Source organism: Molothrus ater, chromosome 11 (assembly GCF_012460135.2).
Source record: "Molothrus ater isolate BHLD 08-10-18 breed brown headed cowbird chromosome 11, BPBGC_Mater_1.1, whole genome shotgun sequence".
In the NCBI taxonomy this organism is placed as follows: Eukaryota; Metazoa; Chordata; class Aves; order Passeriformes; family Icteridae; genus Molothrus; species Molothrus ater.
The window spans coordinates 3,315,179-3,338,375 of NC_050488.2; the positions used below are offsets into that span (position 1 = coordinate 3,315,179).

General features: G+C 40.1%; 1 protein-coding gene across 1 annotated transcript in view; it reads right to left on the minus strand.

The window, feature by feature from the left end:
• The window catches only part of ATP2B2 (ATPase plasma membrane Ca2+ transporting 2), a 233,732-nt gene that overhangs the window by 69,945 nt on the left and 140,590 nt on the right, over window positions 1-23,197 (minus strand). Inside the window, 6 exon segments of the mRNA XM_054516040.1 lie at window positions 7,138-7,380; window positions 8,901-9,115; window positions 11,192-11,248; window positions 11,251-11,355; window positions 12,972-13,013; window positions 22,149-22,274. Coding sequence (XP_054372015.1) covers window positions 7,138-7,380; window positions 8,901-9,115; window positions 11,192-11,248; window positions 11,251-11,355; window positions 12,972-13,013; window positions 22,149-22,274 — 788 coding nt within the window.

Genomic DNA, 23,197 nt, shown 5'->3' on the forward strand with positions numbered 1-23,197 from the left:
TGATTCCAGCCTGTTTCTCCTCCCTCACCCAAAACCAGTGGCACCAATGTGCTGTTCCTATGTCATTACACGGCCTAAGATGACAAAATGAATTTTTCTTACTGTTTACTGACTTCCTGTATCATTATGTGAGCATAAAACCTTGGACAGGCCTCTCCTTCCATAAAATACCTGACAAATAGCACTTCTCCTCCCCACCAGCTTTAAAACACAAATCAGGAAATCGTGACAGAGTGTCTGAAGGGAGAATTTGCTTTTGAGCATTGCCTGAGGAAAGGAAGCAGAGAGAAACAAACATTCTGCAGGATGGTCACTGCTGACCTGGCACCAAAATTCCCTCAAGCCCTTCTCTACCAACACCAGCACTGCAAAGCTCCCTGGGGACAGAGCTTGCATTTGTGGGGCACACATGGTGCAGAAAACCAGGGAAAAGCACCTGGAAATAGAGAAGCACAATGTGGAGAATCCTGAAAACTCTTCTGCTGCCAATTCAGAAATTTTCCTTCCTTTTCTTTTCCTTTCTTTTCCCTTTCCTTTCCTTTCCTGAAATTTCCTTTCCTGAAATTTCCTTTCCTTTCCTGAAATTCCTTTCCTTTCCTTTCCTGAAATTTCCTTTCCTTTCCTGAAATTTCCTTTCCTTTCCTTGCAATTTCCTTTCCTTTCCTTGAAATTTCCCCAAAATTTCCTTTCCTTTCCTTGCAATTTCCTTTCCTTGAAATTTCCTTTCCCCCTTTTCTTTTTCCTTTTCTTTTCCTTCCCTTCTGTTCCCACTTCCCTTCCCCCTTCCCTTCCTTTTTCCTCCCCCCTTTTCCTTTCCTTTTCCCTTCCCTCCCCTTTTTCCTCCCCTTTTTCCACACCAGTTTTCCCTTTTCCCTCTCTGTGAACTCTGGTTTTGGGGTTCTCACTCCTTTTCCCATCATCTGTTCTGGTCCCCAGGCAGCTCAGGCTGGACTGGCCACTAAACCCCTGCTAAATAAATGACTGATCTTTCCCAAACACTTCCAATCAACAGCTGGAGCTGCCCCTTGTGCCTTGATATCAGTGGCAGAAGGAAAAAACAGCATTTAGGCCATGCCAGAGACTCTGTTGTCATTTAAATAATCATAAATGAAAGCTTTCCTTAATCTATCCTTACTAATTTATTTTTTTACCACTTTTGTGGCCATTTCTGTCCTCATATTTTGTGTCTGAAGGGGTTTTTTTTAAGGATTTATTTGGATTTCTTTTTTAAAGTTCTTTTAAATTTATTTTTAATATTTATTTTATTTTAAGTATTTATCATTTTTAGCAGCAAAAATGGGGGAACTGAGCTGGGAGAAATAAGAGAATGCTTGAACCTTCATGTGCAACAAAAATAAATGGGAAAATCATCTTTAGCACAAGCCACAAAGGGCTTGAGAATAGGTTTTAAGCAAACCCTACCTGTCAGTAAAAACATCTTTGCAATTCCAGATTCCAAAATAACTCAAAAAGGCAGTCAGGAGGTCAAAAGCTGTTTTCTTATGGTTCTCCTTGGAATAAAAAAGGGAATTCCAGTGACATAGAACAGCAATTTCATTCAGCAGAGAGCCCCAGGCAGACAGCTCTGCTGCTGTAGCCTCAGGCCACAGAAATCCCCTGATTTTCTCTTGAGAGCTGAGCCCTGATCTGATCTGTTGGGGCTTGAGCTTTTTTAAAAAATGAAATTAAAAAAAACAGTTCCTAAACACTCAGGGTCTCCATCTTCCTTTCTATTTGCAAAGCAAAACTGCAAATAAATAAGAGACACATAAAAATATATATATATAAATAAAGGTAACTAGATAAAGTCTATTCTCTGTCAGATAAGCACAAGCAACCACTGCTTAAAAAGTGACATCTCAATTCTCCTTCCCATCACAAAAAACTTTACACATTAATGTGGGGAAATGTATGGAAAAATCCATAAATGCACCTGCTACACCTCAAGTTTCAAAATTATTTGGTAGGAAACTTCCAAATATCCATATTCCCAAAAAAAGTTTAAAGTTGGGTTTTTTTTTTAGAAGACCTCACTATATTGAGATTGTTGGAATTCTGAAAGGCAAAAGGAAATGCCAGGAATTTTCTATTTGCTAAATAATATATATATATATGTTTTATATATATATATATGTAATACATATATATATGTATTACATATATATATGTAATATATATATGTATACATATATAATATGTAATACACATATATATGTATTACATATTATATATACATATATATAAAATATGTAATACATATATATATGTAATTATTGAGACAACTTTCTTATCTGATTAAAAATTTTTTATATTCAAGATTATTCAAGTATTTGAGGAATAAAATTCAGTCTTTGAATTAAAGAAAATAATCTTTATAAAGTCAAGATTATTCAAGTATTTGATGTATAAAATTCAGTCTTTGAATGAAAAAAGAAATAAATCTCAAAGAAAGAAGCATATTTTGTACTTTGCACACCTTCTCAAAGGCTGTTCCTGACAGGAACATTGTGTCTCCCAACAATCACAGAGCTGTTCTTGCTTGGCATGCAAATATATTCTCCCAAATAAAAAGAACTTTCACCTGGCTACCACATCCATGTTCCAAATACCAGCAACAGATTTGCATCAATCCTCACAAAGCAGCAAGATTGTGCTAAAATCTTATTTTTTTCTCCTTCCAGCGTTTCACCTTTGTAGAATGTCATTGCTTCTTATGGCTTCTATATATTCTGGGTGTCTGATATATTATCACCTATCCACTCTGCCTTTCAGCTGCAATAAAATTGTTTGTACTCTTTGTGGTTTATTTCATTTTCCCCTTTAGGTTTTATCTAACAACAGCTCACATTCATAACTTGATGAATATTTACTAACATATACACCAGCATATTTTGATTTTATTTCCTCTGGGAAAAGGGAGTGAAGATGGGAGGGAGTGAATGTTTTGCACTTTCCTGTGATGTCTCTTCCTTTGGTTCAAGGTTTGCCACCACACCCTGCCCCACTCTGTGCAAATGCACCAAATCACAGCCAGAACAGCACTAAAAATACAGATAATTCATCCAGCAGAGGCAAAAGGAGCCTTTTATCCCTCACACCCATCAAGCAGCAAATGAAAAGTCAGTGTTAGACCCTCACAGGAACAGCTCCAGCTGGGACTTTTCCACTGGTGCTGAAAATCCCTCAGCTAAACCCTAATTGTGGTGTCTCCTTAATCAGGCACATCACACCCAGCCAGGAAATTAAAAGCAGAAATTCCTCTCTAATTAAAACTGGAATTATGAAAGCGAGAGCTGCACAGGAAAGTTGAAATCAGTGGTTTTGGTTCATCACTGCTCCTTGGCATCCAAGATCAATGGGCTCCTGCCCCAAGTGCAATCAAAGGATTCCCAAAATGCAAATTTTGCTCTCAGAGCCTTTGCAGTCCCCACCACAGCTCACAGGCAGAAATGCACAAAACCTGATTTTATTTCCATGTGGAATCAGGAATATTGAACACCAAGGTTTGCTGGAGAACAGCTTCACACAAACATTCTGTAGGATGGTCACTGCTGAATTGGCACCAAAATTCCCTCAAGCCCTTCTCTACCAACACCAGCACTGCAAAGCTCCCTGGGGACAGAGCTTGCATTTGTGGGGCACACGTGGTGCAGAAAAACAGGGAAAAGCACCTGGAAATAGAGGAGCACCATGGGGAGAATCCTGCAAACTCTTCTGCTGCCAATTCACAATTTCCCATTTCCTTTTCTTCCTTTCATCTTTCTGAATTCTTCCTTTCCTTCCTGAAATTTCCTTTCCTTTCCTTTCCTGAAATTTCCTTTCCCACAAACAGCAGAAAAAGTTGCTCTGAAGCTAGAGGGATGCAAAATCAGCTCACCCAGCAACTTAATCTTGGAAAGCAGTAAAAAGAGCTATATTTAATGATGCTATTGTTCAGTTGGAATAAATTGTGTTTAATTTCTCAGGGAAATTTAAATCTTTTATGCCAAGCACTGATATTATTCCCTTTTTATATTTTTATCAATGGTTCAGTTGCCCCTTAATCAAAAGACAATGCAAGAGGGAATATTTCTCATTCAGCAGAGCATCTTGACTAATTTTATGGTCCCATATGTGATCCTTGTGAACAGAAGTTCACACAAAGACCAATTTACAGCACACATGTAGCTGGAGAGCTAAAAATAGAATATGCAAAACTCACTCTTGGCGACAGAACCCTTCCAATGCCCTTTGGGTTTCAGCTGAAATTCACAATTTGATTAAACATGCTGCAAGAACGAGTGCACGAGCATGCATTCTGAATTAGCAGGAAGGACAAGAATTCTGCCTATTTATCCTGGAAACAACTCCCTCAGGTGCTTTTTACTGTATTTATTGGGGATGCAAAATGGGCTATGGAACAATATCTTGTTTCTTAAAGGTCAGCTTGTTATAAACTGTGAATAAAATGAAATCCCCTGAGATTGGAGCTGTGGTTCTCGTGGAGTCCATATTGCAAAGCTTTAGCTCACAAGATCTAAAAGATCTCCATTAATTTGAAACAGAAAAGTTCAAGCAGTCACTGATCTGCATCCAGAGGATTTCACCCCTTTATCAGCTTAGAATCAGTCTCTGTGCAAAGCTAAAAAAGCACTGAAATTATGAAATGTTGACTCTTTTTAATAGGCACAAGAACTAATTCCAACAAGGAGCAAAGAAGACAACTCAGAGAAAAAAACAATTATATTGAGACAGTTTTAGAACTAGTATTGACCAGAAATATTTCAGTAAACCACAAGAAAAAGACAGATTATTAAACCTAATATTGCAGATGTGGAAGGTCTGATGATTTCCCATTTACTCTGGGATTCAGAGGGGTGAACTGGTGTGGAAGCTGAGCAGAAACACTTTGGTGCTGGCTTTGATCTCAGAATGAACAGCAAAATATGAAACTCTGTAAAAGCCTCTGCCAGTCACACCTGACTGAAAAACCAACCCCTGCCTGCCCTGCTGCTCCCTGGGAAGGAGGAAAATTCTGCTGACACTGGGAATGCTCTCCCAAAGCCTTCCCAAAGTCAAACCCCCTGCCTTGGCCCTGATCCTGGCTCTTCAGGGTCTTTCATTCCCTTTCTCCAGGAGGAAGCACCTGAGCTGACTGAGGCTGTCACAACATTTAAATAACCAAGGTGTATTTTCCTCTCTCCAGCAATCAAGTATTACATTGATTTGTGAGAGCAGGAATTACCCAGTAAAAGGAAACTGTTCTTGCTGGTTTGGAAATGCACAAATGAAATTTAAGGAGCTGCTGCCATAAAATATCCACTCTGAGTTATCAGAGAGGATTTGTTTTCTCTGATTGCATTTTAAAAGACCACTTTTAAAACAAACATCAAGCACATGCCTGACTTTATTTGGCAGCTCAGCACAGACCTATAAAAAGGACAATACATGTATTCATAAACTAGAAAGAAATAAAATCTATTTGTTCAGCAACGTTAACATTCAGCTTGACCTTTCAAAGAACAAATCTATTGGAATTGCAAAAATTTTCAGTCACTTAATTAGCTCTGTACAAAAGAATCCAATGCCACAAGCAAACAGGATATTTTCCATTCTGGCCTCCTGTACGGAGTGAATAAAATACTTCAGGATGTAACTCACCTGACACTAGAATGAATAAAGGTCATGGACCTCACTGATTTAACCAATCCAATTTGTGCTTTCTGAGCATTAATTGAAATTTCTTAGACACACAAAAATCATTTTGCACGTATGGAGACTCAGTGAAAACCAGATGTGTTACAAAAACATTTGTGTTCCCAAATTTATCTGCACCAAAACTGGGCTACCCCAATCTAATGACAGCAGGAGTTTTTTAAATGTCTCATGGTCTTGCACTCTTAAATAAATCCCTGTCCTTGAAAAAAACAATAAAATATACAGTTTTTAAAGCACTTGTTCTTATTTTGAGGACCTCAACAGTACTTAATGCTTCATAATCAACAACAAGATATTAAAGAATTAACACTTCTCAAAAAAAAAAAAATTACACCTCCTTCTGCTGATGCCTCAGGTTTTAGCTTTTATATTTTTCAGATTCTGTGCTGCTTTTGTTTGTGGGTCTGGGTTAGAATCCTAGATGCTGAAAATTTTAAACTTTCTGTGCTGAAAGGCACAGACTAGCAAGAGAACACTACATTTAACCTGAAGCTGTAGAAAAGAATTCCAAAATTAAATAATAGCACTAAGATTACAAGTATGTAGTTACTTAAAAGTGTGTAATATCACAAAGTAGCAAACTTAGAGTTTTAGAATATAAAAATAAATATGAAGCAAGATAGAAGTTTTAGAGCAGAAGTTGTTCTTCACCTTCTTCCTTCTTCTTCACGAGTTTAAGTAGTATTTTATAATTAAACAGAAAAGTCTGCATTGCAAGCTTCAAAAGATCAGTTATTAAGTTAAAAAAGAAAATAATCTAAGTGTCATTTCTTAATTAGATAGTTTAGTCTTAAAAGACCTTGTAACAAAATATTGTAAGTAATTAGTAGGGCATTTTGTGCCTTACTAATAAAAAGCTACCAAACTCATAGTTGTAAGACTGTTTCACTGATAAATAATGAACACCTATGTCCAAACATAAAATACTGTCTCAAGTGCCTTCAATCCCAACCTTAATAAAAGTAGAAAATACAAACAAATAATCCACAGGTCTGGGCTTTATATAAGAGAAGAGTAAACTCTCTTCACAGAGTAGGAAGACAAAACAACTCCTAATCTAGCTGGGCACCATGGACAAATGATCCAAATCTAAGGCCCAAGAGCACAAACAACAGTGGCTGAGAGAGAAAAACAAGAAGGATGGGATTCATAACCTAAAGCTGGAATGGGACAATGAGCTGCAAGATGCAAAGGGAGCAGAACTGATCCAAGGGAGAGATCCCGTGCTTGGTTGTGCATTTTGGGACCATTTTGGTTCATTTTGGGTGCAGCCCTGGCTGGGCTCTTGTGCTGCCCAAGGTGCACCCAAGGAGGAGATCATTTTAATAAATCCCTACTTTATTTTTTAGCTCTGCCCAGCCTCTGTTCCAGGTCAGCCCTCACAAGGCAGCGCTGCTAGGCCTCACTGAACCGCCCCAAAAAAACCCAACAGCTACTCACCAGAATTTTGGTAGTGTAAGCACTGTTGATAGCAATTGCATTGACCAGGAGCTCCATGGTTTTGGCAGGGATGGAGTCGGGGTCGGGGATCTCCTTGTAGTGGACGTCGCCCACGTAGGCCTGCACCACGGTCATGCGGTTGGTGGTCAGCGTGCCCGTCTTGTCCGAGCAGATGGCCGTGGCGTTGCCCATGGTCTCGCAGGCGTCCAGGTGCCGCACCAGGTTGTTGTCCCTCATCATTTTCTGAGGGGAAAACCCAGCAAAAGCCAAGTAAGGAACCCTTCGGTGTCGGCCTTGACAGGATTTTAGTCGTAAAAAGCAATGCAGCCCACAGTTTGTCTTGCTGGTGAGAACGTTTCCTAAAGCAGAGCTTTGGTGGGGGCCAAGAACCCCAAATCCCAGTTACAGACAGCAAAGCTGTACCTGCCCATGGGGTAATTTTGCATTTGATAACTTTTAAAAGAGTTGCATCGTTTTCCTGCAGAAGGTTTGCATTTTAAGAATAGCTGGAACAGGCCATTATCCCTCATCATTTTCTGAGGGGAAAATCCACCAAAACCCAAGTAAGAAACCCTTCAATGTCGACTTTGACAGGTCTTTAGTCTCAAAATGGAAATCAGCCCATGGTTAGTCCTGCTGGTGAGAATTTGAAGTTTCCTAAAGCAGAGCATTGGTGAGGGCCAATAACCCCAAATCCCATTTACAGACAACCAAGCTGTGCCTATCCCTGAGATAATTTTGCCTTTGATAAACTTTTAAAAGAGTTGCATCATTTTCCTGCAGTAGGTTTGCATTTTAAGGAATAGCTGGAACAGCAAAGATGAGCCAAAGGAGCCAGAGACAACAGCATTTTTTAAACATTATTGTTAGAGCAAACATTTGGGATTTTTTCTTAACACTGCTTGGAATGCCAGGATGTTATCTGGCAGCACACAGAGGGACCACACGTTTTGGGAGAAAAGCAAAAGAGAAAGGGTGTCAAAGGAAGGACATAGGAGAATGAGAAAACATTTTCAAAGCAGCTACATTCTTCATTAGCAAAACCCCATCCTCGAGACTTGCTCCTTTTTTTAATAATTGTGATATTTGGCTACATAGAAGCCAAGAGATTCCTTCCTAAACTTCCTAAGTTAATTTGTTTACATGCTAAATGGAAATCAACTTTACACCATCTTCATCTAAGATTCCCAGAACGTTTAAATCATCTAATTAAATTGCTCAAGTAATCCTGAAGTCCAGGATGTTAATCCTCTTTAATTTCCTAATAGAACCATTTACATTGACTTCAAAGAACTGCAACTGCATTTAAGAAAAGTACATGAAAGCTTCAGTGAAACTCTTAATTTCTTTGAGAAGCTCCAGTTTCTCTGAGAAGTGTTCCTGAAGACTTCAAATCCTTGTCAAAACTTTGTATAGTTGTACAAGAAAATTTGAATACAAAATTATTCTATATCAAAAGACTGGACTATTTTCAGAGTACATTCTGCTCAATAAATTCCTGGTTCCTTGCAAATTAAGTAGGTATTTCTACTGCTTGATATTCCTGCACTGTGCAGTTTTAAGGAGATGTGCTGGAAGATGTATTTGCATTTTTGTTAGAAATACTTTCAATATAAGTGTTGTTTAAAGCAATTTCATGAACATTTTGAGCACATCATTTTCAGACCATTTTTCATCCCATCTGATAAAACCTGAGGACCAACTCAGTTGTGAGCCCAAACAAACAGCACTTTTCTCCCTGGAGTATTTTGAATGTCTCTTACCTTTACAGAATAAGCCAGAGAAATAGTGACAGCAAGTGGGAGTCCCTCAGGAACAGCAACCACGAGCACAGTAACACCAATAATGAAGAATTTAACAAAATACTGAACGTAGACAGGAGTGCACTCAGGCAACCACTGCTTCTTGTTGACCACAAAGGTGTCAATGGCAAAATACAGTACCAAGATGATGACAGTGATGGCAGACATCACCAGACCTGGGAGGAGAAATCACCAGTTACCATAAACCCAAACAGCACTGGGAACACAAGCAATTAGAAATGGGGATTTGATAGGAAATTCTTTCTTTCTTTCTTTGTGACATTTTTCACCAGTACAAATAACAATGATAAACTGTACAATGAAGAAAAAATATTGCCATAATATATTTACAGTGCACAAGGAATTCTAGGGAATTCATTTTTAAGCACTTACTGCTGCCTTTACAACTTCCCAGGCAGTGCAGGAGCTCTGCTGTCACTGAAGCTAAGCTTATTCAGTTTAGCACATTACTTTGCCTGGTACAATATTTATCTGTCCTTTTAACCCCCACCTTTTACAAATTACTTGTCTATCCATATTTAAACACCTTTTTTCTAAGTAAGTATATCTTTAGAGGCTTGAGCAAAGGAGCCTCCCATGTTGCTGTATAAATTTTTTTTTCTGCAAAAAGCCCTACATATGGGTCTGGGTGAATATAAAGAGGCAATAATGCAGAATTAGCCACAGGACAGTTTTTCACTGGGTTTCTTTAAAATGTAACTAATACTGGTGTTTCCAAGGTGTCCCTTTTCAAGGGAACATCTGCAGTGTGTGTATTTTCATAAGCAGAGGTTCCAAAGAGACAGAGCCACCAATAAATATTTCACAGAATTGACAAAATGTCCCAAGCATTCTCTCCACTCTCCCAATGGCACAGACTGCTGGGATAGCACTCCCTGGGTTTGAGTATACAAATAAAATTTCCACTATAGCCTCAGCTTTGCCTTGCTCTGACAGCCCTGTTTGGCAGGTTTGTGTGAAGGAATTAAGCCTACATTTTGGAATAAATTAATTTCTCCCTAATGAGATCAGAGAGGAGAAGGAGAATGCTGTGAATTTCATGTCTTGACTGCAGTTTTTAAAAAATTGGTAAAGCTGAAGGGTGCTAAGGTTGACAGGAAACAGATGAGTCAGGAAGATCACTCTGTGCCAGAGGATAAAGGAAAATCTATTAAAATATTGCACAGGCAAATACTCCTGACAACACAAGACATCCCCATAGGCTTCTCAATACCAAAGAAAAACCAAATGAAGCAATGATAATTAATTTAATTCCTGTTCCTTGCCACATTCTGGTCAGAAATCCCTACACATTTACTTCAAGAGTGATGTTCACGCGCCAGAGCAGAAGTCAAGGCAGTGCAAAAAGGTATTTAATCCAAGGAATTAATCATCAGGGGAAACAAAGGAGAGGAGTTGGAGGCATATGAACTGGGGCAAGGCATGAAATTGGATACCAGGGATGATAATCCTGGATTTGGTCATACTCTGGTCAGGCAAAGGGAATTGGCATTGTGGGGTTATGTGATCAACTCCTGTGATGAGCTCACAGAGGGATGAGAAGGGGAAAATCCAAACTGGGGGAGAAGGCTGAGGGAGATGGAGCAGAAGTAAAGGGATCTTGGAGGGCCTCCGCCAAGGAGCTGAGATCAAAATCCCTTTTAGAAGATCAAAATCTCTTTATTACCACGAGAAAAGGAAATCTAAGGAACTTTAGGCCCTTATGGAAGGTTTCCACTCTCTGCCCACATGGTGGAGAAGTGCTGCTTCCAGCCCAGGGGCCAGACGGTTCTGGGTAGTCCAGAGATGTGTCATGCTTGGGGAGAAGGTAGCAATGTGGATATTTGGGGGGAACAGAATGATTTCAGAATCCATGAGAGGGAAATATTGTGTGAGTGATATTTTAAGATGGTATTAGAGATTCTGAAACTGTGCACTCTCAAGTTCTGAGGGGAGAGGAAATTAAATACGTAATTACTGCACTTGGGAATATTAACTCTGAGAAAAGCTGCATTTCATTTTGATTCAAATATTCATAACAATCCAAGTTGCCCAAAGCTCCTTGACAGTCAAAGCTGATTTTTAGGAGAATAAAAGATCTTCAGCACCACATACTCTCCTTAGAACAGCTTTGTGATGACCCATTTCCAAATCTTGCAGTAAAAAAAAGGGCCTGTCTCTTTTCAGAACCATTTGCTTTGCAACTCTTTGCCTCCTGGGACCCAGAGGGGTTTTTTGCCACCCAGCCATACCTGCTTTGCCAATCTGCACTGCCAGCTTGGTCAGCTTGCCCTGCAGGACGGATTTTCTTTCTTGTGCATGTTGGATTTCTTCTTGTCCTTGTCGTCTCCCTCTCCCCCTTCTGCGCTCTTCAGCGGCTGCATCTCCATGGCAGCAGCCCCATCCTGCTGCTTGGCTGATAATGCAGAACAAAACTGTTACTCCAGAGCTTCAGCCCTTCCTTCCCTCTGTGCTCATCCTCTCTGAACCCAGCCAGCATCACGGCGGCTGCCTGGGACAATCTGTGCCAGGGACACCCTTGGCTGCCTGGAGAGCCAGCAGGGCTCTGCAGGACACAGCTGTGCCAGCACATCCCTCAGGACACGTGGGGATTTGGGCTGGAAAGCACTGATTGGGTTTAACCCTCATCTTTACCCCCACCCACGATGCTCTGGGCCATACACATGTATGTCACTGAATGTCTTGCAGGTGACTTGGCAGGTGACAGCACCAGCACTGCAGCATTCCCTGCAATGGCAGAGCTCGGGTGCTTTGACAGATCCACATTCCTCTGGAGTTTGGGATGCCTCTTAGAATGCAATGCACATTTCCAAGGCAAATATTTTGAAGGCAATGTGGTTGCACAGGTGGCCTGTGTGTCACCTCTCTGGGCTGCAGGGGCACCTCAGTGAGCAGGGGACCACCCGTCTGCCATCCACCATTTCAGAAAATCCCTCAGTTATAAAGTTTCCTCAGCATTCTGGGATCAAGGTGCTCAGCCTGTGGGTCTGATGGTGCTGGCATCACCGTTCCCCCACAAAACCCACACGCAGTTTCAGGGCTGATCCCTCCTTTCCTGACAGAATGCCAGCAGAAGGAAACTTCATTTTAACTGTTTCTGAAAAGCAATGACATTGCAGTGGATATATGTGCATGTGTCTGAGCACAATAAATAAAATAGGATGAGATGAAACAGCTTTGCTTTCGTGAAGAGATTGTACAAGACCGTGCTTGTTTGACCTGGAAATCTAATTTATCTACCTAGCCTGAATGCTTATTATTTAATAGCATTTTATTTGGTACTTTTGTACCATGAACCACTGAGTTTCTCTATCCAGTTTCTGAGCCATCACCTTTGCAATGTTCAATATGATCTGAGAAGAGAAAATTGTCATTTAATTTGGTATGACCCAAAGAGCTCTTGATAGCTGTGTCTTATAATAAAAAGGGAACCATAACTTTGCTTCAGAGAAAGCAAAATATTGATTCCAATTTCTTCCTGACATTGCATATTAAATAAGAAACACCTAGGACTCTCAATCTTCCTGTTGTTTATCCTTACAAAAGGCTTTTACACTGCTAGATAACACCTGGGCTTTAAGGTTTCCTTTTTTTATTGTTTTGCCTTTCCCCTACAAATGAAGAGATGTCCAGACAATGCCATCAGACACCAGAGATGATGAGACATAAAAAAACTGGGCTGGAAAACTAACAAACAAATCACTAACAAACACACAGGATACACAACTTGCACAGGAACAATTAATTCAAATGAGCTTTGTGAGATGAAAGCAACATCTATAAATGGTCCCTTTAAAAGGCTCCTCTCCTAAACCTCTGCAGCTTGTGGGAATTACAATCTCTTGGGCTGGGGTTGGCTGTTTGGGGTTTTTTTTTGGACATTCTGCATTAACAATTAGGGCCAGTTTCACACACAGGCACAGACCACAGGTTCTCACTGTACTTTGGGACAGGGTTGAACTACATGCTAACAATACAATCCACAACCTCCTGAATAGCAAAGAAGATTACCTTTGTTCTGGTTGTTCTCCATATTCCCATCCTGCATCTTGCCTAAATGATGAAAAATTCCAACAGACAACAGACAGTAAACAACCTTCAGCCGAGACAGAACACGAAAATGGGGATTTATAAAAATGGGAGACAAAAGCCATGAGCACACCACGGGCACCATCCCCTGCCCTCACACCTGCACTCACAGAGGGGCCAAGGAATTCCAGCCAAGCTCAGGGCTGGAACACCTTAAATGCTGGATATCAGCATGTCTTTTTGAGGAATCTGCACAAATTCAGAGGGGGAAACTAATAAAGTAGATCTGGTGGGAAAATGGATTGGAATAATATTCCTGAGCTGTTGTTTCAGAGGGCTGGGACTTAAAAATTCTGGCACACAACAGTATAGAGTATGGCTTTCTTAATGTATTCCAGAATTAAATTAATCATGCTACTAAATTGAGAAAAAATAGAAACAATGGTGTTAATAAATCTAAATTAATAAATAAAAAATGTAAATCAGATAGGATTTTTAAATTACATCTTCCTCACTTGGTTGTATTAATTAGCAAATTTCTCCTGGAAATACAAGTGCCAGGTGACCTAAATTCAGATTTATCCTGAACATAGATTTACCATGTGCCTCTTTAATTTCCAGCTTGACATTTTATCCACCAAAAGTTTTACCACAGCAAAGTCCTTATTCCCTTGTGCCTTTTACAAGTGGAAATGTCATTCGAAAGTGTGCATGAGACAAAAATGGTAAAATATACCAATCAGATACAAAACTTTGGTATTCAGAATAACAGCTAAATATTTTCAATTGGATTCAAAATTTCTTGGTGGGATCCCTTATAAAACTTTCACAGTAATTATATAAATTTATGGAAAAGGCTACAACAAATATTATCTCAGAATGGATGACAATGCCTTTTGGTAGTTATGTAAAATGCACAATAAAAAATGATGCTAAGGAAAATTAAGTTAAAGTACCATTACAGGATTGTTGACACATTCTAATAAGAAATGTACCATCAGAATTTATTAAAAAATGTGCCAGCAGGTACATCTTGTTCTTCTGACTGCTGTGTGGATTAATTTTTTCACTCTGCTGTGAATAAATCATAAGAAAATGGAAAAGCTAAGATGCATCTCTTGCATGTTGGTCTTTGCACTAAGTGGGAGAGCAAAGGTGACCAAGTCAGTGCTGTATTTGTCAAAAAAGGCCCCAGTGCCACACTGGGAAATTCCAAAGCCCAGAAGCAGAGCCAGGGAAAGGCTCTCACGTCCTAAAATCATCTCAGAGCTCAGGTGAATTACTGCAATGAACCATCAGCTGCATGTCTGCATTTCTAATTCTATTCCTACCCCAGCAATAGCAGCACTTTAAAAATTCAGCATCCACCTTCCAGAGCTTTACACTTTGCACAAGAGGGATCCATGAACCCGAGCAAAGCAAGCTCCTTTCCGCAGTGAAATTCCCTATAAAACCTTGGCCCGGGGGGCACAGTTGGACTCAGTACCTGCCTGGTGGCTGTTTTTCTTAGAAGGGCTTTTAATAAAGTTACTGGAAGACACAAAATGTCTCTGGAGATTGGGATTTCTGGCTGGAGCATAAAGCCTTCCCTAAGAACTGGAAGGCATTAATTTAGAGCAGGCAGTCTGCTCCATTTCCTGCTCTGGAGATCCTTTTTGCAGAGTGCAATTCCAAACCTTGGAGTGGCAAAAAAATGGAACAATATTCAACTTTCAAAAGGATAAAAATCACCAACAAAACCCAAATGTGACTGTCCCAGCTGGCAGACACATCACAGAGATTTTTTTTCTTAATTCAAATATATACTTTTAGGACATATATTTGCTATTTGATAGCATAATTATGATAATAAATTAATCCAACAATTGATTGGCTCCCTGAAAATAACACTACACAAAATAAACAATCATTAACAGCAGTTTAAGCTCAGGTATTAAAAAATACATTCTTAATATTCTTAATCTACTGCATTCAGATTATTGAGTGGGGGAAGTCATCAGAGGTAGTTAGAGTTCAGTTATTTAGACAGAACAACAAAGAGAAGGTAATTTGAGTAATCAAGATGAAGAAAAGGAAGCTGTAAACTATTTATATCCTCCTGTGCCAAATAATTTTAAGGCTGCATTTTGGTATAAAATATGAACAAGGAAATGAAGGCAGAAAGAAAGGTGATAGAATCCCCACTGCTGAGAGATCCTTCCTCCTTCCAGATACAAATACTCCCCCCTCCTTCTCTCCTTGGTGCATCATTTAGAATTGTCCAAAGATGGAGTATTTATTAATATTTTGATAGCATCATGTGAAATAATTCTTTAAAAATACAAATTTTTTTTTACATCATTCTGAAAATATTTTCTTCTTTTCTGTTTAGAATGATAAATAAAAGAAATGTTGTTTGGGCTGAAGAAATCCATCTGAGTTTTTTATTGCTTTTCTAAGCAAGGATGAAAAATCAGAAAGTTTAGAATAGCATTTCTAACATCTGCATTCGGCAGCTGATTTGAAAGTTCTGAATTTAAATATAAATATTTTTCACATGCCTTTGCTTCACTACAAGTCCTGTATTTTGGAAAGGACTCGTGGCACCTTTACTGACTAAATTCTTACTATAAAAGTCAAGGATTTCACCAAACAAAGTTCCCAAGAAAAGCCTCCCCTTTATCTGCTGTAGCCCTTGAGGAAGAGCCAATGACACAGAATAACAAAGTCCTATCACTATTTTGGAAATTATTTCCCTCATTTGGAAATTATTTCTAAACTGGAAGAAGTGCTTGGAATCAACCAAAGAAAATAATGGAATTGTGTTCCAAGTGCTGAGAGGGAACCACTGAATTAAACAGGAAGTTTTAGATAATCTTTCTAAGCATTCAATAAATAACTTCACTTAAAATTCAGAAATTTATTAAAATATAAACAAAAAATGTATTTAAAATAGAAAAATTATATTTTAAAAAGAGCTCAGACAGCAAATTGCTTTGCAGGAGCAGAAGTAGCTCAGTACCTACACTGGGATTAGCTGTAGATGTGAAATATTCCAGCAGAGATTTCTCTGAGTCTGGTCAGCCATTTCTCTAACTTTTCTATATTTTCTGAACACACATTTAAGTAGCAAATTCTCTAGGTTACAAATGCCAAAAAACCCCAACAAGCCACCCTGGAAATCCTGATTTAGGAAGGTGGCAGTGCTCTACTGGAAGGAAATCAAATTTGGGGTAATTTGAGCTACTAGAAGGAAATCAAATTTGGGGTAAACAAGCTGTAAACAGTGATTGCTGCTTCCCTGATTTCCATTTTTTCAAGTTACCTTTACTAAATATAATACTTTGGAATGAGATGAGTTTTCCTGAATTACCAAATTTCTGCCAAATTTTCTGCTCTGTTTATGGCCTTCACTTGCAACCTTTCAAAAACTGAATGTATTGTCCATAGTTCTGACAAGGAGTTCAGTAACAATTCTGTATTTTGATCTAAATTCCTAAAACCCAACATTTATAGGAATTCATAAGAGTTCCTTTGGTACAGCACTTAAGACACAGGCTGGGTCACAAAGTAAATGAATTTATCACTACAGCCTCACAGGCTGACAACAAACTCATTCTTTTGTGTCAATTGTTTATTGACAACTAAGAATGAAAATCTTTTATCTGAAATGGAATTGGTTGATTTTTCAAGCAACAACATTTCCTGATCTTGCTACTTATTCAAGTATATAATTATTAACTCTTATTTTAAGATACTTTCTACACAAAGACTGTAGGTAAAATTCTTCTTTCCAGTCACACCTCAGGAAGAATTTTCAGGCTTTAAAAAAATTTTCATTTCATCCAGACCAAAGGAATATGCAGATGAATTTGGGGTCCTTGCTCTGTAACTTATCCTCTCCTTCCTTTCTCCCCTCCAAACCATATTTACATTTTCAGTATTTAACTCATCATAATCAATAGTGCTAACTGAGAAATTACCAGAAATCTGGCATTGCCCATTTCCCAGATAATTCCAAAGCACTCAGACCTCTGTTTGCCTGCCTGAGTTCTCCGAGCAGTTGAATTGTGGAAAGCCTCTCCTGCCCTTGTTGATCAAAGAGCAGCAGAATGATTGACCTGCCCCATCTCAGAGGAGCTCAAATCCAAAACATCCTTAACTGCACAAAATAATTCACTCCACACTGCAAAGCCCTGAGTTTGTATCCCTCAGCTCCAGGATAAACATGGCCAGTAAGTGTTGTTCCTGAATGGAGGGAGGATGATGGAAAATCACATCCCTAATTCCGACACTGATCTAATATCCCCTGGAACTCAATTTCCTCATTAAGCTCAGCATTAAGCTCAAACACAACAGGGATTTACCAGGCAGCCCCAGCTCTGAGCAGAGCCCAGGGCTCGTTCTGCACCTGCTGGGCACTAGCAAAGAGGGGCTGAACTCTGCTCCCATCCCTCCTCTGCAGGGATTTTACACTCAGCAAAGGGGAATTAGCACAGAACCATCACAGAATGGGTTGGGTTGGAACCTTAAAGCTCATCCAGTGCCACCCCTGCCATGGCAGGGACACCTTCCACTGTCCCAGGGTTCTCCAAGTCCCAGTGTCCAACCTGGCCTTGGGCATTCCAGGGATCCAGGGGCAGCCACAGCTGCTCAGTGTCAGGACCTCAGCACCCTCACAGCAATGGAGAATAAAACACTTACAATTCATTCCCTGGTTCTTGCCCTCTAGGGAATCTGGAACCAGGAGGATGGAGGTCCCTGCCATGCAAGGAGATGTAGGGATTGTAAATCCTAGTTTTCCAGAATGGGTTTTAATTCTGGTTATATGTTTCTTTTAAATGATTTGAAAATAGGCTTAAAGATTTCCTGTGTCACTGTCTTAAATAAGATCCTACAGCAGTAAATCCTGTTCCTTGTTTAGCACTTGCTATTGCTGTCAGAAACTCTCATTTCACATGTGAAATGCAACCTGCATGGAAACTTTCACCAACATGATGAAAAGTAGAATGACTTTACACAGTATTTTTGGCTCTGCACAAGAGGGAAAGGTTGCTTGGCAAATAAAGGCTCATGCATCTGATTAGCAGCAAAATACAGCTGATGCCTACACCAATATTGACCCATTCAATCCAATTTAACACTGGAATTTCACTGTTAGGAGAGACACTGAAATATCTGCGTGCTGACAAGCAGGGTCAGGAATCTGTACTGGGACACAGTCAAAACTGGCTGCAGGAAAGGTTTGCTTTGGGTTTAGTTTACACAGGCAGGCTCAGGGGAAAGTCACTGAGGGCTCACACAAATATCCACAAAACTTCTTGGTCCCTCCTGAAACAGATGCTGAAAACAGCAAAAGCTGTTCCTAGCACGGTGTTGGTTGAAATGGAGGCAGATCCCTGATCCCAGCCCTCTCTCAGAATTGTGTGAGGAATTAGGAGAGTGAAAAAGAGGAGAAGCAGAGATAGCCCCTTTCTCATGGTGCTCTTCTCCAGATCTATGCTGAATAATCAAACTTTATGATAAAACATCAGGGGAATCTGCCTGAAAGTTTTGAAACCAGCCTGACATAACTGTTTCGTTTAACTGCAGCTTGAATGGCAAATGAATCACGATTCCAAACTCTGCCTCTGCCAGGCTGCAGTCTGGGGGAATGAAGCTGCAGCATCCCTGTGGCCCCTCTGCCGGGCTCCTGCAGAGCCTGTGGAGCAGGATCTCTCAGAGTGCAGTCACACAAACACAACATCTGTGCAGGTCAGCGAGGGGAGAGGGAATTTGACACAGTCAGGAGAGAAATCCATCAAATCAGACAAGCCGGGGGTTGTGACGTACCATTGACTAAGCTGGCATTTGCATTATCAGTGGCATTTGCACCTGCTGCACCATCTGTGGCTGGAGGAGGGTGGGAGGAGGGATGGGAAGAATCTACTGAGCAATAATGGATAAAAAAAATAAATAAATAAACAAAAAAGCACAACAACAAAAGAGCAAATAATAAATAAATTAGAACAGCAACACGAACGAATGCACGTGACAGAGCGAAAAGCCTTCGCGGCTTTGTTTGCTCCCAAAATCAAAGAGTTTGAAATTAATTAACACAAATTTCCAAAGCAATTGGGAAAGTGTCACAAAGTAAGCTGAAAACTCAAATAATAATAACAATAATAATAATAACAAAAGATAAATATGAAACACATTTAGCAAAGTTAAAGGAGCTGGTGAGAACTGGCTGTACACAGTCCTGTGTACATTGCTTCAGTCCTTTTATGTGTTATTTGTTGTACCTTAATGTAATTTATGCATTTTTAAAGTGGTTGAAATGTTTCCTTCAGAGTTAATTTACACAGTGTTAGTGTAGCTTTAAAATTTGCATTTAAAAATGCATTATGTCTATACCTGCACATACTTCTACATAGTGCAATGGTACATATTTTATGTTTTAAACAATTTTGCCCATCATGATTTATCATCACTGATGCATCACAGTCTAACAGGGCTCAGTCCATGTCCTGCCATCACCCAGGTAAAATGCACGTTGATCTGAGTAGAAACATGGCATTTTCCTATATTTTATGTGGAAAAGGCAAATATAGTCTTGAGGAGAATAATTTTAAATCCAGATAACGGACATGAGACATTTCCTGGTTTGTGATGACATGAAAGAAGAATCAGAAAAGAAAACCTCTTCTTCTTTTCAGGTATTATCCACATATTAGAGAAAACTGGACAAGAAATCTTTCCTAACAGGAAATTGAAAAGCTTGAAAAAGGTTTTATCATTTTACTATGTTTTTTATAGTGAAGACCAATAAAATTAGTCTCTGCAAATAATAGCTAAAATTTATTTTGTTTTGTTCCTGATGGTTAATTGCTCACAACAGAACCAAGTCCTCCCATGGATCCTGACTGAGACCTCAAAGTGCTCCAGTCCTTGCCCCACAGGGATTATTTCAGGCTGTACTGGGTTGGTACTGCAGAAGAATGGGCTGATTTTATTTACAAATGGCAAATTGGGAGAAGAAAATAAACAGCTCCCAGGATTTAAAAACACACCCTGTGCAACTGCATTGAGGAAAATTTCAATTGCAAATTTGATTACTGTGGTGGCAACGACTTAAACTGTTTTGGTGACTCGTGCTTGCTCTCTATTCCATTTGGATCCCCACCCCAACCAGCCCAGCGTGAGCTGCTAACAGCAAATCAAGTATTCCACATGAAATACTTTGCAATTTACTCCTGGAAAACAGCTGATTCTTCCAGCTGAACGGGAAGATTTGCAACACCAACAATGCCTGCTCACCAAAAGATTTGGCACCAGCAATCTTGTTGATTTGAAATCATTTCTCAATTTCAACTTGACTGATTCGAAGATGATTATTTCAATCAGCAGTTCCCCCCTGATTTGCATCACTGGATGGGGTAAATTCTTACTCTACCTGGAAGCTGCTGCTCCTCCTCCTGTTTCACACCTGCATGATGATTTTTAAAGTGTTAATGAACAATAAAAGCACACACCCACACAGCCTGAAAGGGGCAGGGTTTCTGAGAACTGCGGGTTTATGTTCCAGAGGTTTTCATTTGAGTTGGTGCCTCCCTCTGCCACCAGCTCTGCCCAGGCACGAGCACAAAGCTGCATCAGAAAATGTGGAGGGATTCTCTGTACTATGGACTCTTTATATTATAGCTGTTTCTACAGAGCCATGTTCAATTAAATTCTCTCTGCGTCCAAATTCTAGCACACCTCTGTAAGAACCTCTGGGTAAGTTACAGTCACAGTGTGGGGAAAACTCCCTGATTTCTCTTTTCCTGCCTTTCCAGAGCCTTCCCTGTGAAACCTGAGAGAGCCAGCAGTGTCCTGAGCAGAGCCCAGGGAGGCCAGCCCAGTGAAACCCAGCCCAGGGAGCTCCCCATCACACAGGGGTGAAGCTGCTCCTCCTCTCCCCCCAGACCTGAACGACAGCAAGAGCAAACTCCAAGGAGCTGCTCCAAACTGGTCTGCTACAAAAGAGGTTTGCTTTGTGAAGTTTCAGTCTTTTCTCTTTCAAATCTCCTGGAACCCCCCACCCATGCCTGGCAGCTGTTGTGCATTCCTGTGCAGAAATGAAATGGTAAACATTTCATTTAGTAAAAAGGGAGTTCCTCAAAGCAGCAGAGAGTCAAAGGCAGACACTTGTTGAACACACTCAGAGATGGAAATTGTAGGTCCTGGAAACCATTTGAATTTGGCCTTCCTATCTGCAGCTTCATGTAAAATGATGGAAACAAAAAAGGTGGAATCATATTGCCTGAGAGATAGCAAATAAAATGTTCAGTAAAGCTTTAACTGCTTTTTTTTTAATTAATAGTGAACACCACTAGAAAGAGCAGAAATGTCTGAAAAACCTGTATTAATTGGCCCTTAATCATGTCTGAAAGACAACTGTTCTTAGGACTTGGAATGAAATTGTGGAAGCAGAACAATTTACAAGACTTCATGAAGAAAAACTGGCAAGGACAGACATTAAATCATGTTTCTGCTTAGTGTGCAGCTCATAAATTAGCAAATGCTTATGACATCACACTGTAATAAGGTGAAAAGCCCAAAGAGCCTTCTTGATTTCATTAACTGATGCAGGACATGAAAGTAAAACTGTCTGCTAACATTTACTGCTACATTCTTGGCTTTTACTATTCTTAGCTCGACCTTTACACCTGAAGAAATTAAAATGCCTCTCAAGTCAGTCACTGACATTAAACAACCAGGCTAGCAAAGAGCCACAGCTTATCTTTATCTTAGTCCTGAAGCTCCAAGACAGATGCTATTTCCATGGCCAAAGGGTTTTTTTCCTGGAGAAAAAAATACTGAATTGATAGAAAAGCACAAAATCTTAGCAAACTGTAGGTGAGCATGGATTCATGTAGAGAAGCCACAGCAACTGGAGCATGCCCAGGTATCCCCCTTGCATTTCAGTATGGACTGGGAGCCTGCAGTTTCACACTGGAAAAACATCTTGTTATCCAATGGATTTATTGGTTAACAGCTTCTGCTGTTTTTCTGTGTGACATGTGATGATAAAAATGTGTCATAAAAAAAATAAAGGCAGTTTGAAAAATCCCATTCATTTGTCAAGAGCCAAGGAGAGCTCTGGCTGCACAAAGCCCAGGAGCTTTCTCTGGAGCATCCTGGTGTTGGGAAATTTACCTTTCTTGTCTTTCTTCTCCTCCTCTTCTCCCCCAGCTCCCAGCAGAGTGAAGATGATGCCAGTCTGAGAATTCACCCCCACAGCAGTCACCAGCATCCGCCCAGAGCCTTCCATGACATGGGTGCCTGAAAAGAGGCAAAACAGGTTACAGAGAGCTAAAATAAATGTCAAAAATTATGCAAGGCCTTCTGAAAGTATTGAGAGAGATTTGCTACACTTTATAAACCTATATTTAGGGGGATAGTACCACATAACCAAAATAAACCCTGATGTGCATTACTCTCAACCAAGAATTAATGCTTAAGCACAAACCTCAGGCTGCACATGCATCATCATCAGATTCTCTTTTTAAAGGAAATACTGTCATTGATCAAGTTTATCTTCTGCAAGAAAACAGTTTCAGCAAGACATCACAAATACACAAATTAGGTCCAAAAAACCCCAAACAAATAAATTCCATACAAACCTAAAGATCATATCTTTAGAAATGATCTAAAGAAAATATCTTTAAAAGCCAGCAGAGACTTGGTTGGTTCAGCTGGAAAGGAAAAGCGCTGCTGCAACCTTCCTCAGAAATTTATCAGAGCCTCCTTTAGGATGTGTCACTATTTCCAAATATCTTTTAATTAAGAACTTGCTAATTGTATCCCTGTGTTTTGTTCTGAGGGAATCTTCTCCTGAATTTCATGACAAAGGTGGATAAAAATATCCTCCAAAAAGTGCCCTTGGCTCCTAGGCTCCCAGGGCAGCTTTGGCAGGCAAACAGGCTGAGCTCTGCACACCTGGAGGGGGCAGAGCAGGCAGAGGGGATGGGATGGGATGGGATGGGATGGGATGGGATGGGATGGGATGGGATGGGATGGGATGGGATGGGATGGGATGGGATGGGATGGGATGGGATGGGATGGGATGGGATGGGATGGGATGGGATGGGATGGGATGGGATGGGATGGGATGGGATGGGATGGGATGGGATGGGATGGGATGGGATGGGATGGGGTGGGATGGGATGGGATGGGATGGTATCAGTTGTGAGTTTCCCTGGCTC